The 24,016-nt window shown below is 44.9% G+C and overlaps 2 protein-coding genes and 1 pseudogene across 5 annotated transcripts in view; all 3 read left to right on the plus strand.

The window, feature by feature from the left end:
• The first annotated feature begins 9,845 nt into the window (after positions 1–9,845).
• Positions 9,846–10,635, plus strand: LOC100459584 (small ribosomal subunit protein uS17m-like). The gene has a single exon (XM_054535702.2). It carries the CDS (start codon positions 10,034–10,036, stop codon positions 10,448–10,450), a length of 417 nt encoding a protein of 138 aa, XP_054391677.1. The 5' UTR covers positions 9,846–10,033; the 3' UTR covers positions 10,451–10,635.
• Positions 10,636–13,494: 2,859 nt separating this feature from the next.
• On the plus strand, positions 13,495–14,032 carry LOC100432700 (peptidyl-prolyl cis-trans isomerase A-like; annotated as a pseudogene).
• Positions 14,033–15,164: 1,132 nt separating this feature from the next.
• Positions 15,165–24,016, plus strand: part of EIF2B3 (eukaryotic translation initiation factor 2B subunit gamma) — a 135,657-nt gene continuing 126,805 nt past the window's right edge. For 2 of the 4 annotated variants that reach the window (XM_054535730.2, XM_054535734.2), the window contains exons 1-3: positions 15,175–15,399; positions 20,387–20,543; positions 23,069–23,214. In XM_054535730.2, coding sequence (XP_054391705.1) covers positions 20,396–20,543; positions 23,069–23,214 — 294 coding nt within the window. In that variant the 5' untranslated portion in view covers positions 15,175–15,399; positions 20,387–20,395. Of the gene's footprint in view, positions 15,400–20,386; positions 20,544–23,068; positions 23,215–24,016 lie in introns of all 4 variants that reach the window. The other 2 variants (XM_024231547.3, XM_024231556.3) reach the window with 2 other exon arrangements.

Here is a 24,016-nt window from a genome sequence, read left to right on the forward strand (position 1 = left end):
GTTTGTTTGTTTGGGTCTCTGTTGCTTAGGCTGGCGTGTAGTGGTGCAATCATGGCTCACTCCACCCTGGGCCTCCTGGGCTCCAGTGATCTTCCCACCTCAGCCTCCTGAGTAGCTGGGACCACAAGTATGCCACCGCTTCTGGGTAATTTTTTGCAGAGATGGGGGTCTCCCTATGTTGAGCAGGTTGTTCTCGAACTCCTGGCCTCAGGCATTCCTCCCACCTCAGCCTCCCAGAGTGCTAGGATTATAGGCCTGAGTAGTCTTCAAGAACAAGTACCTGGGGCCGGACATGGTGACTCACACCTGGAACTCCAGCACTTTGGGAGGCTGAGGTGGGCGGGTCACTTGAGCCCAGGAGTTTGAGACCAGCCTGGCCAATGTGGTGAAACCCTGTCTCTGTTAAAAATACGAAAATGAGCAGGGCTTGGTGGTGCGTGTCTGTGGTGCCAGTTGGGAGACTGAGGTGGGAGGATCGCTTGAGCCCGGGAGGTGGAGGTTGCAGTGAGCCAAGATCATGCCACTGCACTTCAGCCTGAGCAACAGAGTGAGACCCTGTATCAAAAAAAAAAAAAGGAATATCAGGGAGAACCCTGTGTATGAACAGTCCCCCTACACCCCCACAGTGGCCAGTCATGCTCTCAAGCACAGCCCCAGGGTCCCAGTCGTCTCAGAGTCCAGGTACAATGTGAGACCTTGTGGTGGCTGATTGCCCAGATAAGTGGCTTGGCGGAGTCTCACCCTGGCAACTCTTCCCCTTCTTGTCCTCTAGGGCACACCCTGATGCTGCCCTAGTTGGGAAGCTTACTGTGCAAGAGGTTGATCTCTGCCTGCACTGTGTGCACCCTGAGACCTATCCCAAAACACGGAACTTGATAGTTCAGTCTCTCGGCTGCCACCGCCTCCCCTGTCCCCCTGCACCTTGGGTGGTGAACCCCCTTCTCTTCCAGGAAGCAGAAGGCACGGAAACCCCCAAGGCCACCACTCCCACCCAGCTCTGCTCTTCCCAGGTCAGAGGTGCACCTCTCCCTTCTCTCCCCTCAGGAAAGGGCCCGGGCCAAGTGCACCTACAGGAAGTAGCCAGTTTCTGTGCCTGGTACGGTCACATGAACTCTTTAGTCCCTCTTTTACTCAAACTGTATATTTTGTAGCCTGCATTTCATTTAACCCTTCATTCATTCATTCAATAAACTAATATGCATCAAGCACCTAGGTCAGGCACTGCACTAGGTGAATGGATAAAATCGTGGCTAAAGCAGTGATAATTTTTACCCTTATGGGATTTAAACTCTAATGGGAGAGACATATACAAACAAAGAGTTGCATAAACAACACTTAAGAAAATTTTTGTAAAAGCTACAAAGAAGTGAAAATTGTTAGGGGACAGAACAGGATCGTTCTAACCAATGCAGCTCAATGAAATGCGAAATTCCTAAGGCATGTAACTCAACACAAAGGGCAACTGAGAAGCCTGTTGAGTACTGTGTTGCTGGAGTGTAAAAGAAAGAGAGAAATGAGACTCCAGTCTTATAAGGCCAGTTTTAGGATTTTATAATGAGCAGCCCTGAGGGCATTAAGCAAGAAAGTGACGTAACTATATTTGCCTTGGTGGCTGTGTAGAGAATGGGTTGAGAAGGAGACAGGTGGCGGGGATTAATTAAAGCAGGAAATGATGACGACTGGGCCAAGGGGGCACTCATTTTAACCATTATTGTAATTATAATTATAATAATTATTATTATTTATCCAGAGTGTCACTGTCGCCCAGGTTGGAGTGCAGTGGTGTGATCTCGGCTCACTGCAACCTCCGCCTCCTGGGTTCAAACAATTCTCCTGCCCCAGCCTCCTGAGTAGCTGGGATTACAGGCGCCCACCACCATGCCCGGCTAATTTTTGTATTTTTAGTAAAGACGGCATTTCACCATGTTGGCCAGGCTGGTCTCGAATTCCTGACCTCATGTGATCTGTCTGCCTCAGCCTCCCAAAGTGCTGGGATTACAGGCATGAGCCACTGCGCCTGGCCGACCATTATTTTTATAGGCGGCAATTGTATTACATTATAAGGAACTTTCATAATTTGTATTTATTTTAAAACCTCTACAGATGGACATTAAGATTGTTCACAAATTTTCAACACTAAAAACTACAGATGTTGCAATAAGCATCCTCATGCATATACCATTGCAATATCTGTTTATTTCCTTAGAATAACTTCTTAAAATGACTTCATCAAACTGCGAAATTGCCCTGTAAGAAGGATGAATCAATTTTCATTCCCTCTAGTGTCTATTTCCTAAACTCTCACCACCTTTGAGCATTAACACTTAAAAATGTTTTCTGTCAATTCAGTGTGCTGGAAAATGGTAAAATTGTTATATTTTATTTGCATTGGTTTGTTTACTATATGGAGCCATTATTTTTCTTCTTTATGAGCTACACTTCATATATTTTTGTCCATTTTTCTGTTGTTTTCATTATATTTTTCTTATTGATTTGTAGCAACCTTTGCATGGTACTAAAATAATAAAAGCTTGGTGGTTGCTGATCATCCTCTTAGCAAAGCACTGTGCTAAGTAACATACATTTACTCTCTTGTTTTATCTTTTCAACAACTCTGTGAAGTAAGTACTATTATTATGCCCTTTTCCAGATGAGAAACCTAGAGCAACGAGGAATTAAATTACTTGCCCAGGATAAGTGGTTAAGTGATGGAGATTAGGATGGTAGTCTGCCAGCTCCAAAGCCAACTGACTCAGTAACTAAGGTGTTATATCCTAATCCCTTTGTCCGTCATGTCAGGTGTTGCAAATGTTTTCATAGTCTGTCCTTTGCCTTTTAATTTCATGTATGTTCTTTTCTAATGTAAAAAGTTCAAAAACTTTTTAGTAATTTTTTTTTTTAGATGGAGTTTTGCTCTTGTTGCCCAGGCTGGAGTGCAATGGCATGATCTCTGCTCACCGCAACCTCTGCCTCCCAGGTTCAAGCAATTTTCCTGCCTCAGCCTCCTTAGTTGCTAGGATTATAGGCATGCGCCACCACGCCCGGCTGATTTTGTACTTTTAGTAGAGATGGGGTTTCTCCACGTTGGTCAGGCTGGTCTCGAACTCCCGACCTCAGGGGATCCGCCTGCCTCAGCCTCCCAAAGTGCTGGGATTAGAGGCATGAGCCACTGCGCCCAGCCAAATTTTTAAATAATTTATTTATTTTTGTTATGATTATTTTTTTAGACAGGGTCACTCTGTCCCCCAGGCTGGAGTGCAGTGGCATAAGCTTGGCTCATTGCACCCTCCACCTCCAGGCCAAGTGATCCTCCCACCTCAGCCTCTCAAGTAGCTGGGACTACAGGCATGCACCACCACACCCAGCCAACTTTTTTTTTTTTTTTTTTTGTAGAGCTAGGGTCTCAGCATGTTGCCCAGGCTGGTCTTGAACTCCTGGGCTCAAGCAATCTGCCTGCCTCGGCCTCCCAAAGTGCTAGGATTACAGGCATGAGCCACCATGCCTGGCCAATAATTTTTTATTTTTAATTTTTGTGGGTACATAGTAGGTTTATATATTTATAAACCTATATATTTATGGGGTACATGAGACGTTTTGATACAGGCATGCAATGTGTTATGTTCACATCAGGGTGAATGGGGGTATCCATCCCCTCAAGCATTTATCCTTTGTGTTGCAAACAATCCGATTATACCGTTTTAGTTGGTTTGGTTTGGTTTGGTTTGGTTTGGTTTTTTGAGACAGAGTTTTGCTCTGCAGGCTGGAGTGCAGTGGCATGACCTCGGCTCACTGCAACCTCCAGCTCCCGGGTTCAAGCGATTATCCCACCTCAGCCTCCCAAGTAGCTGGGACTACAGGCGCCAGCCACCATGCCTGGCTAATTTTTGTATTTTTAGTAGAGATGGGGTTTCACCATGTTGGCCAGGCTGGTCTCGAACTCCTGACCTCAGGTGATCTGCCCACCTCAGCCTCCCAAAATGCTGGGATTACAGGTGTGAACCACCATGCCTGGCCTCTTTTACTTGTTTTTAAATGTACAATTAAATTATTATTGACTATAGTCACCCTGTTGTGCTGTCAAACACAAGGCATTACCCATTCAAACTCTTTTTTGTATTCGTTAACCATGCTTATTTCCCCTTAATCCCCCCACTCCCCTTCCCAGCCTCTGGTAACCATCCTTCTACTCTCTATCTCTATGGGTTCAGTTGTTTTGATTTTTAAACCTCAAAATGTTTATGAGCTCAAAATTTTTTCTTTATGGAAGAACCTATATTGGATATATACCATCGGGAGGCAATATTCTGTTGTGTACTAGTTAAGAGCACATTCTTTGGAATCAGCTTGACTATATCCATATTCTGGCTATGCCACGTACCAGCTGTTGACCATGGGCAAGTTGCTTAACCTTTCTGTGCTCAGATTCCACCTTTAAATTTATTTATTTATTTATTTGTTTGTTTATTTTTTGAGACAGAGTTTCGCTCTTGTTGCCCAGGCTGGAGTGCAATGGCACGATCTCAGCTCACCGCAACCTCCGCCTCCCAGGTTCAAGCGATTCTCCTGCCTCAGCCTCCCGAGTAGCTGGGATTACAGGCATGCGCCACCATGCCCTGCTAATTTTGTATTTTTACTAGAGATGTGGCTTCTCCATGTTGGTCAGGCTGGTCTCGAACTCCCAACCTCAGGTGATCCGCCCGCCTCAGCCTCCCAAAGTGCTGGATTACAGGCGTGAGCCACCACGCCTGGCCTTAAATTTTTTTAATTAATTATTTTTCATTCACAATAATTGTATATATTTATGTGGTACAATATGATGTTTTGGTCTATGTATACATTACACAAAGGGTCAATCAAGTTAATTAACATATCCATCACCTCACCAACTAATCATTTTTTGTGGCAAGAATGTTAAAAATTTATTCTTTTACCGATTTTGAAATATACATTTTTATTAACTGTGGTCACCATGCAGTGCAATAGTTGACTAAAACCTGTTCCTACAGTCTTACTGAGATTTTGCACCCTTTGATCAACATCTTCCCTTTTACCACCCCCTAGCCCTCTCTGTTTCTATGAAACAGTCTGGGGGACAGAATGAGACCCTGTCTAAAAAAATAATCTTAATAAAAATAAGGCCGGGCGTGGTGGCTCACGCCTGTAATCCCAGCACTTTGGGAGGCTGAGCCGGGCGGATCACTTGAGGTCAGGAGCTCGAGACCAGCCTGGTCAACATGGTGAAACCCCGTCTCTACTAAAATACAAAAATTAGCCAGGCATGATGGTAGGTGCCTGTAATCCCAGCTACTTGGGAGGCCGAGGGAGGAGAATCGCTTGAACCTGTAAGGAGGAGGTTGCAGTGAGCCGAGATCGTACCACCGCACTCCAGCCTGGGCAACAAGAGCGAAACTCTGTCTCAAAAAGAAATAAAATTAAAAATAAAAATAAGACCAGGTGCGGTGGCTCACACCTGTAATCTCAGCAATCTGGGAGGCCAAGGTGGGTGGATCATTTGAGCTCAGAAGTTCGAGACCAGCCTGGCCAACATGGTGAAACCCCATCTCTACTAAACTACAAAATTTAGCCAGGTGTGGTGGCAGATGCCTGTAATCTCAGCTATTTGGGAGGCTGAGGCAGGAGAATCGCTTGAACCTGGGAGGCAAAGGTTACAGTGAGCCGAGATTGCACCACTGTACTCCAGCCTGGGTGACAGAGCAAGACTCCCTCTCAAAAATACTACTACTACTACTACTACTACTAATAATAATAATAATTAAAAATAAATAATTAGGATGGGTGTGGTGGCTCATGCCTGTAATCTCAGCACTTCGGGAGGCTGAGGCAGGTGGATGGATCACTTGATGTCAGGAGTTCGAGACCAGACCGGCCAACGTAGTGAAACTCCATCTCTACTAAAAATACAAAAATTAGCTGGGCATGGTGGCAGGCGCCTGTAGTCCCAGCTACTCTACTTGGGAGGCTGAGGCAGGAGAATCACTTGAACCTGGGAGGCGGGGTTGCAGTGAGCTGAGATCACACCACTGCACTCCAGCCTGGGCAACACAGTGAGACTCCAGCTCAAAATAAAGAAAGAAAGAAAGAATTAAAAGTCAGTGAAAAAGCTACTTCCCCACCCCCCAAGGACAGGGTCTCGCTCTGTTGCCCAGGCTGGGGTGCAGTGGCATAGTCACGGCTCACTGCAGCCTTGACCTCCTGGGTTCAAGCAATCCTACGACCTCAGCCTCCCGCATTGCTGGGACTATAGGTGCATTCCACTACCCCTGATAATTCTTGTATTTTTTGTAGAGACAGGGTTCTGTCATATTGCCCAGGGTGGTCTCAAACTCCTGGGCTCAAGAGATCCTCTGACTTCAGCCTCCCAAAGTGCTGGCACTACAGGTATGAGCCACTATGGCTGGCCAAAATCAAATTCCACTTATAAGTGAGATCATACAGTGTTTTTCTTTTTGTGCCTGGCTGATTTCACGTAGCATAATGTTCTCCATCCATGTTGTTATGAATGACAGAAGATCTTTCTTTTTAAAGGCTGTATAATATTCCACTGTGTGTGTGTGTGGTGTGTGTGTGTGTGTGTACTGTTTATCCATTAATACACACTTAGGTTACTTCCTTATTTTGGCTATTGTGAATAATGCTGAAATGAACATGGGAGTGCAGATATCTCTTCAACATTCCGATTTCAATTTCTTTGGATATATACCCAGATGTGGTATTGCTGGATCATAAGGTAATTCTTTTTTGGTGTCATGGTTTTTGGGTTTTGCTTGTTTATTTGTTTGTTTGTTGAGAAAAGGTCTCATTCTATTGCCCAGGGTGGACTGCAGTGGCACGATCTTGGCTCACTGCAACCTCAACCTCCTGGGCTTAAGCCATCCTCTGACCTTGGCCTCCCAAAGTGCTGGGATTTCAGGTGTGAGCCACTGTGCTAGGCTCCAATTTAAAAACAAGGGAAAAATCAGCCAGTTGAAAAGTCGTTTTCAATAAGGGGGAAAAAAATCACCAAATTGATTAAATCTCTTATTTTTTAAAGTTACTCACCATTTTAGAACATGAATGCCCAGATTCTGACCTTTAAAACCACCAATGAAGAAAATTCTGTGTGCTTGAAAAGAAATACTAAAGTTCTAATTAATGAAGATTCTTTCCAAGCTCCTTTTGTTAAATACTGTAGCATCATTTTATCTCTAACTTATCATGGATCTATTGGGCAATTACTGGGCTTATGTACAAAAATAAAACGCAAGGCTGGGTGCAGTGGCTTATGCTTGTAATCCTAGTTCTTTGGGAGGCTGAGGCTGAGGGATCTCTTGAGCCCAGGAGTTCGAGACCAGCCTGGGCAACATAGTGAGACCTTGTCTCTATGAAAAACAAAAATTTTAATTAACCAGGCATGATGGCAGGCACCTGTAGTCACAGCTACTCTGGTGGCTGAGGTGGGAAGATCGCTTCAGCCCAGCAGGTCAAGGCTGCAGTGAGCTGTGATCGTGCCACTGCACTTCAGCCGGGGTGACAGAGTGAGACCCTGTCTCAATCAATCAATAAAATGCAAATATTTTAGGATCTGCAATTGTTTGCCAAAGTGGAATATCTTTCATTCACTACTCTAAAAACAATAATTCCCTGCCCCACTGACAAGTCTCTGGCCAAATGGAGTAGATGAATATTGTGAGGTGGCCAGCAAATTCCCAGAGAGATCTCTAGCAGACCGTGGGAAGAGTGTTTGTGAGCCAAGGCCCAAATTTTGAAAGATTTCCTTTGTCTTCCACAGTTTAGAGAGCTTACCCTTGTTAAGTTATTCCCCCACCACATATGAACACACAAACACACACACACACAAATATCCCTTAGGGAAGAAATGAGAATAATTGCAGTCAAGACGAAACAAACATTTTAGGGAATACCCTGTATTTAATAAGCATTTATTAAGTATTTCCTGTGTACTTAATAAATAATAATAATAAATAAGCATGGGGCTAGACATGGATAATAATATGAATTGACAGTGAGGAGGAAAGTTCGGGAGAAGAGATGTTGTCAGCAACCTGGCTGTCAGCCCAGTTTTCCCACCACCAAATGGGAAGTCAAGGGAAAATTTGCAAGATTTCAATTCATCCAATATTATTCACTTAGCACGTCCCAGGTTCTATGCTAGGTGCTGGGGAGACAGGAACAAATAAGATATAGCACTTACCTTCAAGGGGCTCCTAGTGTGATAGAGAAGACATGGAAAAGAGGATAACAATCCTTTATGGTGAGTGCCATAATGTAAGTGCTAGAAGCAGTAAGAGCCAGGAGGAATCCATAAGGCAGCGGCTCTTTAAATGTACTCCATGGGTTCCTGGGAATCCCTAAGACCCTTTCAGGGGATCTATTAGGTCAGAACTATTTTCATAATAATATTAAAATATATTTACCTTTTTCATCATATCGATATTTGCATTGATGGTGCCAAAGCAATGGTGGGTAAAACTTCTGGTGCTTTATTGAGCATGAATCGAAGCATTGGCACCAAACTCTACAATAGTCATTTTATTTTTTAGTCCCATACACTTTTAAAAAAATTAGAATAAACATTAAGGCCAGGCGCAGTGGCTTACCCCTGTAATCCTAGCACTTTGGGAGGCTGAGGTAGGAGGATCCCTTGAGCCAAGGAGGCAGAGGTGCCAAGATCATGCCACTGCACTCCAGCCTGGTCAACAGAGCGAGACCCTGTCTTAAAGAAAAAAAAAAAAAATTGGCCAGGCACAGTGGCTCACACCTGTAATCCCAGCACTTTGGGAGGCAGAGATGAATGGATCACTTGAGGTCAGGAGTTTGACACCAGCCTGGCCAACGTGGTGAAGCCCCGTCTCCACTAAAAATACAAAAATTAGCTGGGTGGCGCACATCTGTAATCCCAGCTGCTTGGGAGGCTGAGGCAGGAGAATTGCCTGAACGCGGGAGGTGGAGGGTGCAGTGAGCTGAGATCATGTCACTGTACTCCAGCCTGGGTGACAGAGTGAGACTCTGTCTCAAAAACAAAAACAGGCTGGGCACAGTGGCTCACACCTGTAATCCTAGCACTTTGGGAGGCCGAGTCGGGCAGATCACGAGGTCAGGAGATCAAGACCATCCTGGCTAACATGGTGAAACCCCGTCTCTACTAAAAATACAAAAACAAAATTAGCCGGGTGTGGTGGCGGGCGCCTGTAGTCCCAGCTACTTGGGAGGCTGAGGTGGGAGAATGGCGTGAACCCGGGAGGCAGAGCCTGCGGTGAGCCGAGATCGCACCACTGCACTCCATCCAGCCTGGGCGACAGAGTGAGACTCCATCTCAAAAAAAAAAAAAAAAAAGAAAGAAAAAAAAATTAAAGTCAGTTACACCTAAGAAGGTCTTTGATTAAGCAGTAAACTATATTAATTTTATTAAACCTTGGCCTGAGTACATGTCTTTTTTTTTTTTTTTTTTTTTTTTTTTTTTTTTTTGAGATGAAGTCTCATTCTGTTGCCCAAGCTGGAGTGCAGTGGCATGATCTTGGCTCACTGAAACCTCACCTCCCAGGTTCAAGTGATTCTCCTGCCTCAGCCTCCCAAGTAACTGGGAATACAGGCACACGTCACCTTGCCCGGCTAATTTTTGTATTTTTAGTAGAGACAGGGTTTCACTGTGTTGGCCAGGCTGGTCTTGAACTCCTGACCTTGTGATCCACCTGCCTCGGCCTCCCAAAGTGCTGGGATTACAGGCGTAAGCTACTGTGCCCGGCCCTTTTTTTTTTTTTTTTTTTTTTTGCTACCAAATATCCTAGTTTACTGAGTACGTGTCTTTTTAATATTCTGTATGATGAGATGGGAAGTACACATTTAACCCTTCTGTGCATACAAAAGAAGTATGATGGTTGTCTCCAAGAGAAACAGTTTTGTGATAGTTTGAGCTGCGAGTTGAACTACTGCTTTTTCATGGAGCACTGTATTGAATCGAAAGAACAACTGGAGATGGCTGCACAGTCGTGGCAGAGGTGACCAAAGCCACATAATGTCCGTAGTTCATTCATCCATCCATGCCAGATGGATCGTGGGGAAGGTGATTGGGACAAAAATGCAAAAGACTGCTAAAGTGAGAGTGACCAGGCTTGTTCTGGATCCCTATTTATTAAAGTATTACTATAAGAGGAAAACCTACTTTGCTCACGATGCCCTTCAGCAGTGCACAGTTGGGGATATTGTGCTTCTCAGAGCTTTACCTGTTCCACGAACAAAGCATGTGAAACATGAACTGGCCGAGATTGTTTTCAAAGTTGGAAAAATCATAAATCCAGTGACAGGAAAGCCCTGTGCAGGAATTACCTACCTAGAGAGTCCATTGAGTTCGGAAACCACCCAGCTAAGCAAAAATCTGGAAGAACTCAATATCTCTTCAGCACAGTGGAGGGGGAGTGGAAGAAGGCGCTAAAGGGAAAGATTGACATGTTTATGTTATGGAAAAAGAAATTTTTCTAAGTTGCATCGCAAACTGTGTCCAGTTTATCTGTGATGTTTATGAAATAGCTAAAAGCAAATGAAGGGCATATTATGGTTTTTCATTAAAAAAAAAAAAAGAACAACTGACCAACTATGCCTGCCAATGTATAAACAAAGTGAGCCAGTTACTTCAAGGGAAACCACTAATAGTATTTGCTGCCAATGATAATATTTGAGCTTTGAAGAGAAAATTAAAATTTGGGGGGTTTTTGTTTTTGTTTTTTGAGACGGAGTCTCACTCTGTAGCCCAGGCTGGAGTGCAGTGGCGCCGTCTCGGCTCACTGCAAGCTCTGCCTCCCGGGTTCACGCCATTCTCCTGCCTCAGCCTCCCGAGTAGCTGGGACTACAGGCGCCTGCCACCATCCCCGGCTAATTTTTTTGTATTTTTAGTAGAGACAGGGTTTCACTGTGTTAGCCAGGATGGTCTTGATCTCCTGACCTCATGATCTGCCCGCCTCGGCCTCCCAAAATGCTTGGATTACAGGCGTGAGCCACTGTGCCCGGCCAAAAATTAGAATTTTATAAAACTTGTATCTGTCATCATCAGCTTCCCAGCTTTCTAATATTTAAGAATTTTTCTGATGAGATTGTTAGTGATATTAACAAATGTGATTTTAAAATATTGTATAATGAGTCAATGTTAGGAAGATCTGCATAACTCTGTGAACGAATATTTTACATATTATTAGTATACCAAGTTGTAAGGTCATGCATGGGTAAAATGTCCATTCAAAGTGCAAGTATTGTAACAAGGTACAAAATGTTCACTGATATAATTTCCGATTCTATATTGCAACAAACCTTTAACAAACTACCACTTATTGAATTTTGGTATAGTGTCAAAGAATACCTATAATTATCTGAAAAGGCTATAAAAACTCTATCTCTTACCAACTATGTATCTATGTGAAGTCACATTTTTGTGATATAATTAAACCAAAATAATATATCACAATAATGGAAAAATCAAGCTGTTTTCTATTAAGCCAGACCCTAAAGAGACTATTCAAAAAGGTGAAACAATGGCATTCATCTCACTCAACTTTTTGTTTTGAAGACGTAGTTGGCCGGGCACAATGGCTCATGCCTGTAATCCCAGCACTTTGGGAGGTCAAGGCGGGCGGACCACCTGAGGTCAGGAGTTTGAGACTAGCCTGACCAACATGGAAAAACCCCGTCTCTACTACAAATACAAAATCAGCTGGGTGTGGTGGCGCATGCCTGTAAATTCCAGCTACTCGGGAGGCTGCGGCGGGAGAATCGCTTGAACCCGGGAGGCAGAGGGGTTGCAGTGAGCTGAGATCGTGCCATTGCACTCCAGCCTGGGCAACAAGAGCAAAACTCCGTCTCAAAAAGATAATTTTTTTTTTCGATATGGTAAATATTGATAAATATAATCCATATAAACAAAAGCTTTCTGGGGTCCTCAGTAATTTTTAAGAATAAAGAGTCTAGAGATGAAAAAGTTTGAGAATTGTTGCCCTCAGGGAATAATTTAAAGTGAGTTTAAACTGAAGCAATCTCTCAACTACTTTCCACAATAGAAGAGAAAGCCCTCTAGTTCCTTGAAAAACTTTTGCTAGTTTAAACATAAGGATTTGAAATGGATGGCAGATATGGGGCTGACTGCTGTTCTTACTTATAATTAGTTCTTACCTCAAAACCATGCTGTAATTTCCAAGTCTCGCTTGAGGTAATACCAAAGAGAGAATATCTCTGTGTTTCCATAGAGAGGTAGTCAGACTTTAGGCCTCCTGTGGCCAGACCAGTCAGTTCATGGCAAGGCAAAGATAGGCTGGTTTTAGGATATGAGTCCCCCCTTTTTTTTTCAGGGTCTAAGCAGACCTCCTTCTGGAAAAAATGACAAGTCCTAATCATTGACTGCTGTATCTGCAACACCAAGCATCTAAGACATTGCTTGGCACATACTAGGCACTCAATAGATATTGTTGAAGCCAGTCCTCCATGGCACATACCTGTAGTCCTAGCTACTTGGGAAGCTGAGGCAAGACGATCGTTGAGCCCAGGAGTTTGAGTCCAGCCTGGGCAGCATAAGCTGACCTCATTTCTAAAAATAAATGAATAAATATTGTTGAATGAAGTCAAGCTCCTTTATTTTTATTACAGAAATCATACTCTACCTTTTAACTGGCAGGAAGCTAAAGCTACTCAAGATTTAAGAGATTAATCAGGCCAGGCACAGTGGCTCACGGCTGTAATCCTAGCACTCTGGGAGGTCGAGGCAGGCGGATCACAAGGTCAGGAGTTCAAGACCATCCTGGCCTATCTGATGAAACCCCTTCTCTACTAAAAATACAAAAATTAGCCAGGCGTGGTGGTGCATGCCTGTAGTCCCAGCTACTCGGGAGGCTGAGGCAGGAATCACTTGAACCCAGGAGGCAGAGGTTGCAGTGAGCCGAGATTGTGCCACTGAACTCCAGCCTGGTGACAAAGTGAGACTCTGTCTCAAAAAAAAAAAAAAAAATTAATCGAAAAAAAAGGAAGCTTTCAAAAGATTAGGAAATTGCAGGAATGCATGGGAAAAAGAGAATGGCCATTGGTCCTGTTATCTAGTGCAACTTGATAAACCACTCCAAACCGTAGAGCTTAGAACAACAATTATTTTATTATCTATTCGTCATTTTTTAATATTTATTTTAATTACTTAGAGATCCTGTCTCTTTGTTACCCAGGCTGAAGGGCAGTGATACCATATTGGCTTACTGCCACCTCTGCCTCTTGGGCTCCAGCGATCCTCCTGCCTCAGCTTTCCAAGTAGCTGGAACCCCACAGTGCGCCACCACACCTGACTAATTTTTGTATTTTTAGTAGAGAGGGTATTTCACTATGTTGCCCAGGCTAGTCTCGAACTCCTGGGCCCAAGGGATCCATCTGCCTGGCTTCCTAAACTGCTGGGATTACAAGCGTGAGCCACCGCACCTGGCCTACTGTTGTTTTGTTAAAAGCAGGGTCTTGGCATTGCAAATGCAGCCACCGACGCCAGTAGTTCTGTACTATCAGCCATGGTTAACCCCACCGTGTTCGACATCGCTGTCGACGGCAAGCCCTTGGGCCGCGTCTCCTTCCAGCTGTTTGCAGACAAGGTTCCAAAGACAGCAGAAAACTTTCGTGCTCTGAGCAATGTAGAGAAAAGATTTGGTTATAAAGTTTCCTGCTTTCACAGAATTATTCCAGGGTTTATGTGTCAGGGTGGTGACTTCCCATGCCATAATGGCACTGGTGGCAAGTCTATCTATGGGGAGAAATTTGATGACGAGAGCTTCGTCCTAAAGCATACACATCCTGGCATCTTGTCCATGGCAAATGCTGGATCCAACACAAATGGTTCCCAGTTTTTCATCTGCACTGCCAAGACTGAGTGGCTGGATGGCAAGTATGTGGTCTTTGGCAGGGTGAAAGAAGGCATGAATATTGTGGAGGCCATGGGCACTTTGGGTCCGGGAATGGCAGGACCAGCAAGAAGATCACCATTGCTGACTGTGGACAACTCTAACAAGTTTGGCTTGTGTTTCATCTTAACCACCAGACCATTCCTTTTGTAGCTCAGAAGAGCACCCCTTCACCCCATTTGCTTGCAGTATTTTTTTTTGGGGGGGGACGGAGTCTTGCCCTGTCGCCCTCTCCCAGGCTGGAGTGCAGTGGCACGGTCTTGGCTCACTGAAACCTCCACTTCCCGGGTTCAAGCAATTCTCTTTCCTCAGCCTCCAGAGTAGCTGGGACTACAGGTGCACGCCGCCATGCCTGGCTAATTTTTTTTTTTTTTTTTTTTTTTTTTGTATTTTAGTAGAGACGGGGTTTCACCATGTTGCCCAGGCTGATCTTGAACTCCTGAGCTCAGGCAATCTGCCTGCCTCAGCTTCCCAAAGTGCTAGGATTACAGACGTGAGCCACCGCACCTGGCCTGCTCGCAGTATCTTTGTGCTCTTGCTGCAGTTCCCTTTAGGTTCCACGTTTTCCTTGTTCCTTTCCATGCCTAACTGGATTGCAGAGTTAAGTTTATGATTATGAAATAAAAACTAAAAAAAAAAAAAAACCAGGGTCTCGCTCTGTCCTCTAGGCAGGAGTGCAGTGGCCCGATCATAGCTCACTGCAGCCTCGAACTCCTGGGCTCAAGCGATCCTCCTGTTTCAGCCTCCCGAGCAGCTGGGACTACAGGCACACACTACCATGCCTAGCTAATTTTTACTTTTGTAGAGACTGGAGTCTCTCTCGCACAGGCTGGTCTTGAACTCCCAGTTTCAAGCAATCCTCCCACCTCAGCTTCCCAAATTGCGGAGATTACAGGCATGAGCCACCATGCCCAGCCGCCCCCAGTTTTGATGGCTAAAGTTAACGTGAGTGGCCCTGTTACAAATAGGAAGTCCTGGCAACGCCTGCAGGGGCATTCGGTGTTTTTTCACTAGCTAGCCAAAATTGCGGCTCCCAATGAGCTTTCTTTCACGGAATGTACTCGAAGCCAGGTCTTAGACTTACTCCCTGAGGGAAGAGGCTGAGTTGTTCCGTCTGGGTTCCCGGCACCCTGCACTGGGAGGAATGCTCATAAAGGCTTTGGTAACATGTTAATGGACAGAGAGACACACGTGTCGAATGCTTCTCGGTGGCCCTGCCCCCTCCGGCCCCGCCTCCCCTCCTCTCCGCAGAGTGTGCTTCCCCTCCGTCATCCATCGCTCGGCGGTCGTCCCTTCTCCATGGGTCTGCTCTGCGCGTTCCATCGAGTTTCTCGGCCATCGCGCGCCTGCGCCATTGGGCTGTCAGTCAGAGGCGGCGTGGAGAGCGCTGGGAGCGGTTGCGGCGTGCGGGGAGCTGAGGTATAGCTGTGACTTCTGCCCTGCCAGGCCGCGCACGAGCTGGCTGACCCGGGTGAGCGGCGCGGTGGGGCTACTCATCTGAGGGAGGCGGGCATGTCGAACTGGGCCGAGGTGGACCCGAAGGGGTAGGAGAGGGTGCTGAGCCCCGAAGTTGTCAGCTCGACTCCCTGCTCGACCCGGTGTAGCTGTGTCCAAAGTAGAAGGGAGGTTGGGGGAGAATCCGAGCCAACCACCTTATGCAACAGATGGAGGAACTAAGTTTCTAATCTCAGCTACTCAAGAGTCTGAGGCAGGAGAATCGTTTGAACCCACGAGGTGGAGGTTGCAGTGAGCCTAATTCGCGCCACTGCATTCCAGCCTGGGCAACATAGTGAGACTCTCCGTTTCAAAAAAAAAAAAAAAAAAAAAAGAAAGAAACGAAGTTTCGGGGAGGGGAGGTTCTGCTTAAAGTCACAGCGAGTGAGCGAGCACCAGACCGGTACCAGACGCCTTTAGCACTGTGCCTGCGCTCTTTCAGCCTCAGCCCTGCATTCATTTATCCAGCCTGCCTTTAGTTGTTTGGGTGCAGGGCAGTGAAATACAAGGAGGAATGCAGTGAGGTCTCTGCCTTCAGGCAGCACACGTGAAATGACAGACCAATTCTGATAGTTTTCTTATCTATTTACAACTGGAAAAGGCATGAGTGCTGTGATGCAGGCAAGTCTGAGATGCGGTGAACACCCTCTCCAAAGCTTGGGAGGCAGCGAGACTCGTTGCCATGATTCCCGTCACCCATAGTCGTGGCAGTGACATAAGCATTTGACAGTCTGCCTGGTAGCATGATTAGTTATGTTCATGATAACTATTCATGCTTCCTAGGTTGCCTTTCTTCACCCAGGGCCTCCTTGAGAGCTGGAACCTCAGTTCCTAGTGACCTGGGTTCTAATGCTCTTATGCACATGTTTGAGTTTGACTCTTACACAGTTGTGAAGTTCACGGGTCCTCATTCCACTCTGATTTCTGGCATCTGACTGGGAATACAGTGATGATGCACACACAGTCCAAGAAAGTCACTCTTAGACTCTTATATAGACATTTAAAAGACATTAATGTTACACTTAAGTACACATTTAAACACATATGTGCAATGAAACCCTGCAAAGGCTAAGAGAATCTGCACATGGCAGAGTGGAAGCAGTTCGGGAAAAGGAGTCACTTCTGGAGGAGTGGGAACGGTTAGGAATGGCTTTGTAGGCAAGAGGATTCTTGAGCTGTCTTCAAAGTTTAATAGGTGATTACTAGACGCAAGAGAAAGGCAGACTAGGAAGCAACAGTAGCAGTGCAGAGACCAGAATTATGAAGCAGCATGGCTCAGTTAGTACGAAGGCTTTCCATGATCTAGTCTCTGTCTGATGAAGCAAATACGAATATAGTGCTTCTCATGGGATGGACATTATTTTGTCTGCTTTACATAGAATAACAAATTTAATCTTAACAACAACTCTGTGAAGTGAAACTATAATTATCCCCATCATAAAATGCAAAAACTGAGGCATAGAAAAGTTATGTAGTTTGCCCTAGTTCACACAGCTAATAATAAATGGTAGAGCTAGAATTCAAACCTAGGCGTTCTGGCTCTATGGTCTGTGAACCTAACCACCAGGCTTCCTTCTAGAAGCCGAGGACACTGAGAGTTTTAAATGTCAGGCCCCTGATCACACCACCTATGAGTGTCAGAATCGTGACTCAAAGTCATCTTTTGACTCTCTTTTTTTTTTTTTGAGACAGGGTCTCACTCTGTTGCCCAGGCTGGAGTGCAGTGGTGTGCACCCTTAACCTCCCAGGCTCAGGTGATTCTCCCACCTCAGCCTCCCGAGTATCTGGGACTACAGGCATGCGCCACCATACCTGGCTAATTTTTTATAGAGATGGGGTCTCACCATATTGCCCAGGCTGTTCTAGAATTCCTGGGCTCAAGCAATCCTCCCATCTTGGCCTCCCAAAGTGCTGGAAGCATGAGCCACTGTGCCCGGCTGTCTTTTGGCTCTTTTTTATTTTTATTTTTTTTGAGACAGAGTCTCACTTTGTCGCCCAGGCTGAAGTGCAAGTGGTGTGATCTCAGCTCACTGCAGCCGCTGCCTCCCGGGTTCAAGTGATTCTCTTGCCTCAGCCACCCGAGTGGCTGGGATTACGGGCACCTGACACCATGCCTGGCTACTTTTAAAAATATTTTTAGTAGAGGCCGGGCGCGGTGGCTTGCACCTGAAATCCCAGCACTTTGGGAGGCCGAGGTAGGTGGATCACCTGAGGTTAGGAGTTCAAGACCAGTGTGGGCAACATGGTGAAACCCTGTCTCTACTAAAAATCCAAAAAATTAGCCAGGCATAGTGGTGGATGCCTGTAATCCCAGCAACTTGGGAGGCTGAGGCAGGAGAATCGCTTGAACTCGGGAGGCAGAGGTTGCAGTGAGCCGAGATCACGCCATTGCACTCAACCTGGGGAACAAGAACTCTGTTTCAAAAAAAAAAAAAAAAAAAAATTTTTTTAGTAGAGACAGAGTTTCACCAAGTTGGCCAGGCTGCTCTTGAACTCCTGACCTCAGGTGATCCACCCGCCTGGGCCTCCCAAAGTGTTGGGATTACAGGTGTGAGCCACCGCGCCCAGCTCATCTTTTGACTCTTAAGGGTCCGGTGCTCTTTTCATAATAACATTAGATGTGGTGGATGTTATATAATGCCAAAATGAAATTAAATTACACTCTGAGGCAATGCTTGCTAGAATCTAAATTACCATATCTTTATATTGTGAATGTTATGCAAGAGCCTTCACTTTGTGCCTTGGGTATAGTAGGTGTTAAGTGCTGCACTTTAGATGTTGATGTGCTGGGCCCAGGAGTAATAATAATTATAGTAAAGTTGCAACATTATTTGGCAATTTGATGTTGGATAGATTGTTTCTTCTGAACGTTACATTTTAACACATTTGTTTTTAAAATTACATCATTGTTGTAAGTCAGAGAAAGTACTTTCAGTTTAAATCAATAAAGATCGGTCAAGTACAGTGGCTCATGCCTCTAATCTCAGCACTTTGGGAGGCCCAGGCAGGAGGCTTGAGGCCAGGAGTTTGAGACCAGCTTGGGCAGCATAGTGAAACCCCGTCTCTATAAAAAATTAATTAAAAGAATTGGCCAGGCGGCCAGGTGCCGTGGCTCATACCTGTAATCCCAGCACTTTGGGAGGCTGAGGTGGGCAGATCACCTGAGGTTGGGAGTTTGAGACCAGCCTGACCAACATGGAGAAACCCTGTCTCTACTAAAAATACAAAATTAGCGGGCGTGGTGGTGCATGCCTATAATCCCAGCTACTTGGGAGGCTGAGGCAGGAGAATCGCTTGAACCTGAGAGGCGGAGGTTGTAGTGAGCTGAGATCACGCCACTGCACTCCAGCCTGGGCAACAAGAGAGAAACTCCGTCTCAAAAAAAAAAAAAAAAGCCAGACATGGTGGCCCCCTGTAGTCCCAGCTACTCCAGAGGCTGGGGCAGGGGGACTGCTTTAGTGCGGGAGGTTGAGGCTGCAGTGAGCCATGATCTTACCACTGCACTTCCAGACTGGGCAATGGAGCAAGACTCTGTCTCTAAATAAATAATAAATAAATAGGATTGGCACGGTGGCTCACACCTGTAATCCCAGCACTTTGGGAGGCCGACTCAGGTGGATCACCTGAGGTCAGGAGTTTGGGACCAGCCTGGCCAACATGGTGAAACCCCATCTCTACTAAAAATACAAAATTAGCTGGGCATGGTGGCCATGCCTGTGATCCCAGCTACTCGGGAGGCTGAGGCAGGAGAATCGCTTGAACCCAGGAGGTGGAGGTTACAGTGAGACGAGATCACGCCATTGCACTCCAGCCTGGCAACAAGAGTGAAACTCCATCTCCAAAAATAAATATATAGATAAAGATTTATGACCTTCTACTGTGCCTCTGTTCTGTGGTAGTTTCTGTAAAGAGATTCTTTTCAAAGTCGAATAGGTTTGTTTATTACCTTGAGTTTGAAAAAAGGAATTAACAGTTTGGTTTGTTTTTATAATTGTGTTCTGTAAATCTAGGTTCAGATACAAGCCTACGTTTGTGTTTATAGTGATATCTTTAAAAATTGGAGGAATAAGATGAGCCGAAGGCTGAATTCTTGGAGGAGTCTTAAGTCATTTCATACTTTTCAGAAGCCTAACATGCTTGTGTTTCTGCTGTTAATTCTAGTCGGACATCTTTTAATATTTTCTTTTTTCTCTTTTTTTTTTTTTTTTTTTTTGAGACAGGATCTCATTCTGTCACACAGGTTGGAGTGCAGTGGTCCAATCTCGGCTCACTGTAACACCTGCCTCTCAGGCTCAAATGATCCTCCCACTTCAGCTTCTCAAGTAGCTGGAACCATAGGCAGAGCCCGGCTAATTTTTTGTATTTTTGGTAGAGATGGGGTCTTGCCATGTTGCCCAGGCTGGTCTCGAACTCCTGAGCTCATGTGATCCACACACCTCAGCCTCCCAAAGTGCTGGGATTACAGATGTGAGCCACCTCACCCAGCCTAATATTTTCAAAGAATAAAAATTCACACATCAGAACTCCACTTGGTAAACTCTTACTTCTTCAGAGTCAGCCCAAGCATCACTTCCTATAAAAACTTCTCTGTGTTTTCAGTGAAAACTAGGTGTTCCTTTTATTGTATGCCCACTGTATCTTGGATATTTTTCTGCTGTGGCACTAATGACATATATTGTGATTTACTGAATTTGTCTTCTCCACTTAATTGTGAATAACTCAAGGGCAAGGCCCCTTCATTCCTACCCTCCCACTTTTACCAAGGATAAAACTGAGAATACATATTGGTAGACATAATGTTTATCTGCAGCTAAGCTTTTCTTACTCTGATTGCTAGAATTGGAAATTATGCATTTGACATAGTGGGTATCAGTAACCTAAATAAAAATAGGCTAGTACTATGTGTGCTTTGATTTTTGTTACATTGGTTTTTTTTCTGTTAATTGTTTTTTCTGTACTTGCAGTTTGTAAAAATGGAATTTCAAGCAGTAGTGATGGCAGTAGGTGGAGGATCTCGGATGACAGACCTAACTTCCAGCATTCCCAAACCTCTGCTTCCAGTTGGGAACAAACCTTTAATTTGGTACCCATTGAACCTGCTTGAGCGTGTTGGATTTGAAGGTGAGCTATGACAAAGTGAGCTGTGAACTCATAAAACTTTTAGGAGATTTAATCCCCATGATTTGTCAGCGTTATGAGAATGAGGGTGACTAGAACTCATTGGCTGAAGATTACTTCTTTAAGGAATGTAGGAGTACTCTATTGCTGTGTGAAAAAGTTTGAGAGGATAGCACTAAGTGTTGTTGTTACAGAGCTGATGTCCACAGTGATCCAAGACGAACTCTGTAAGGATATCAGAAAGACAGATTGAGACTCTTAAATGCCTGATAGTCAGTACTTACTGAGAATCTATTATGTATCAGGTAATATTTGTATTATCTGATACATAATATATATATGTTTTAAATTTTGTTTTGATGTAAGTACCAGGTTATATATTAAGCATGGAGGTACAGAATTGAAAAGACAGCTCAGGCCCTGACTTCCAGAACTTTAAAGTCTAGTGATCCTCTATACTTTTTGCTTGGGTAACTAGGTAGATAGTTATGCCATTAAGTAGTAAAAGGAATAGCAGACAAGGAAGAGTTTTTTTTTTTTTTTTTGAGACAGAGTCTCACTCTGTCACCCAGGCTGGAATGCAGTGGCACGATCTCGGCTCACTACAGCCTCCGCCAGGGTTCAACCTCTCCCGGGTTCAAGTGATTCTCCTGCCTCAGCTTCCTGTGTAGCTGGGACTACAGGCGTGTTCCACCATGCCCGGCTAAGTTTTTGTATTTTTAGTAGAGACAGAGTTTCACCGTGTTAGCTAGAATGGTCTTGATTTCACGACCTCGTGATCTGCCCACTTCAGCCTCCCAAAGTGCTGGGATTACAGGCATGAGCCACCGTGCCTGGCCAGGAAAAGGTTTTAATGAATTTTATTTTCATTAAAATAATGAGTTCAGCTTTGGTCGCATTGAGTTTGAGGTGTCCTATATTTAGATATAATAAATCAGAGTGCCAAAGCCTGAGGCCCAGTCTTGTGATCCAGTGTTCATTCCATTACTAGAGTTGCCTCCAATAGGAAGGGGTGGTAGCTTAATAGCTCTCTCTTTGTATTGAATGAAGATTTAAAATGTTGGAGTCTCACCCTGTCACCCAGGCTGGAGTGCAGTGGTGTGATCTCAGCTCACTGCAACCTCCATCTCCCAGGTTTAAGCAATTCTCCTGCTTCAGTCTTCTGAGTACCTGGGACTACAGGCATGTGCCACCACTCCCGGCTAATTTTTTTGTATTTTTAATAGAGACAGGGTTTCACCATGTTGTCCAGGCTGGTCTTGAACTTCTGACCTCAAGTGATCTGCCTGTCTGGGCCTTCCAAAGTGTTGGAATTACAGGTGTGAGCCACTACGCATGGCCCCCTTTGGTTTTTTTGTTTTTTTTGAGACAGAGTCTTGCTCTGTCGTCCAAGCTGGAGTACAGTGGCATGATTTCAGCTCATTGCAACCTCTGCCTCCTGGGCTCAAACGATCTTCCCATCTTAGCCTCCCGATTAGCTGCGACTACATGCACGCCACCACACCTGGATAATTTTTCTCTCTTTCTTTCTTTTTTTTTTTTTTGGCAGAGACAGGGTTTTGCCACGTTACCCAGGCTGGTCTTGAGTTCCTGGGCTGAAGTTATCTGCCCGCCTTGGCTTCCCAGAGTGTTTTTTGTATTTCTTCCCATTTGTATTTTTGATGAATGTTCTTCTGAATTCTTCATATCAAGGAAAAGTGGCATATAATATATTAAAGTGTGGGCACCATTCATATAGACCTGAAGTTTTTTTTTTTTTTTTTGAGACAGACTTACTCTGTTACCCAGGCTGGAGTGCAGTGGGGTGATCTTGGCCCACTGCAACCTCCACCTCCCAGACTCAAGCAATCCTCCCACCTAAACCTCTGGTTTTTTGGAGTTTTTTAATAGAGACAAGGTTTTGCCATGTTGCCCAGGCTGGTCTTGAACTCCAGGGCTCAAGTGATCCGTCTGCCTTGGCCTCCCAAAGTGCTGGAATTTACAGGTGTGAGCCACTGCGCCCAGCCAGCGTGTCTTTTAATCCAAGATTCCTCATTTGTAAGATGAGATTGTTGTAAGAATTAATTGGGGGAGGCCAGATGCAGTGGTTCACATCCGTAATCACAACACTTTGGGAGGCCGAGGCTGGCGGATCCTTTGAGCCCAGGAGTTGGAGACCAGCCTGGGCAACAGAGTGAAACCTCATCTCTACAGAAAATACAAAATTAGCCAAGCATGGTGGCACATGCCTGTAGTCTCAGCTACTTGGGAGGCTGAGGTGGGAGGATTGCCTGATCTTGGGAGACTGAGGCTGCAGTGAACTGCGATAGTGCCACTGCATTCCAGCCTGAGTGGCAGAGTGAGACCCTGTCTGTGGAAAAAAAAAAAAAAGAATTAATTGGGGGAATGCAGGTAAAACACATTGAAAAGGCGCAATAATATTAGCAGTTATTACACCTAGAAATAGACCAAATCTAATTGAAATAGTGAAACCATTGTCTACATGAATAAGTTTTTGTTTTTCTTTCTTTTTTTCTTTTGTCTTATAGAAGTCATTGTGGTTACAACCAGGGATGTTCAAAAGGCTCTATGTGCAGAATTCAAGATGAAAATGAAGCCAGATATTGTGTGTATTCCTGATGATGCTGACATGGGAACTGCAGATTCTTTGCGCTACATATATCCAAAACTTAAGGTGAAAAGCAATTTTTTGACTCTTCTTGTTTATTGAAGATAGATAATATCTTATGTTTTCCCAGTGCATTATAGTTCTTTTTTGAGACGGAGCCTCGCTCTGTCACCTAGGCTGGAGTGCAGTAGTGTGATCTCAGTTCACTGCAACCTCCACCTCCCGGGTTCAAGCAATTCTCCTGCCTCAGCCTCCCAAGTAGCTGGGATTACAGGCACATGCCGCCATGCCTGGCTAATTTTGTATTTTTAGTATAGATGGGATGTTGGCCAGGCTAGTCTCGAACTCCTGACCTCAGGTGATCCACCCGCCTCGGCCTTCCAAAGTGCTGGGATTACAGGCGTGAGCCATCATGCCTGGCCCCCAGTGCATTATAGTTTACAAAACTTTATTTCTAATATATTTTTACATCACATACTTTGTTACCCATGTACTCTTCAGTTGCTCTTTGATTTGGTTGCTAGCAAAGATTTAGACATTTATTTGTCATAGTCACTGGTTTCCAATGTTTTTGAGTAATAGTACATTTTTATTAAAAAAAAAAAAGAAAAAGACATACTCTAGGCCAGGCACAGTGGCTCGTGCCTGTAATCCCTTTGGGAGGCCAAGGCAGGTGGATCACTTGAGGTCAGGAGTTTGACACCAGCCTGGCCAACGTGGTAAGACCCTGTCTCTACTAAAAAGACAAAAATTAGCTGGGCATGGTGGTGCACATCTGTAATCCTAGCTACTGGGGAGGCTGAGGCAGGAGAATCGCTTGAACCCAGGAGGTGGAGGTTGCAGTGAGCCGAGATCATGCCACTGCACT

This window comes from Pongo abelii, chromosome 1 (genome assembly GCF_028885655.2).
Source record: "Pongo abelii isolate AG06213 chromosome 1, NHGRI_mPonAbe1-v2.0_pri, whole genome shotgun sequence".
Classification (NCBI taxonomy): Eukaryota; Metazoa; Chordata; class Mammalia; order Primates; family Hominidae; genus Pongo; species Pongo abelii.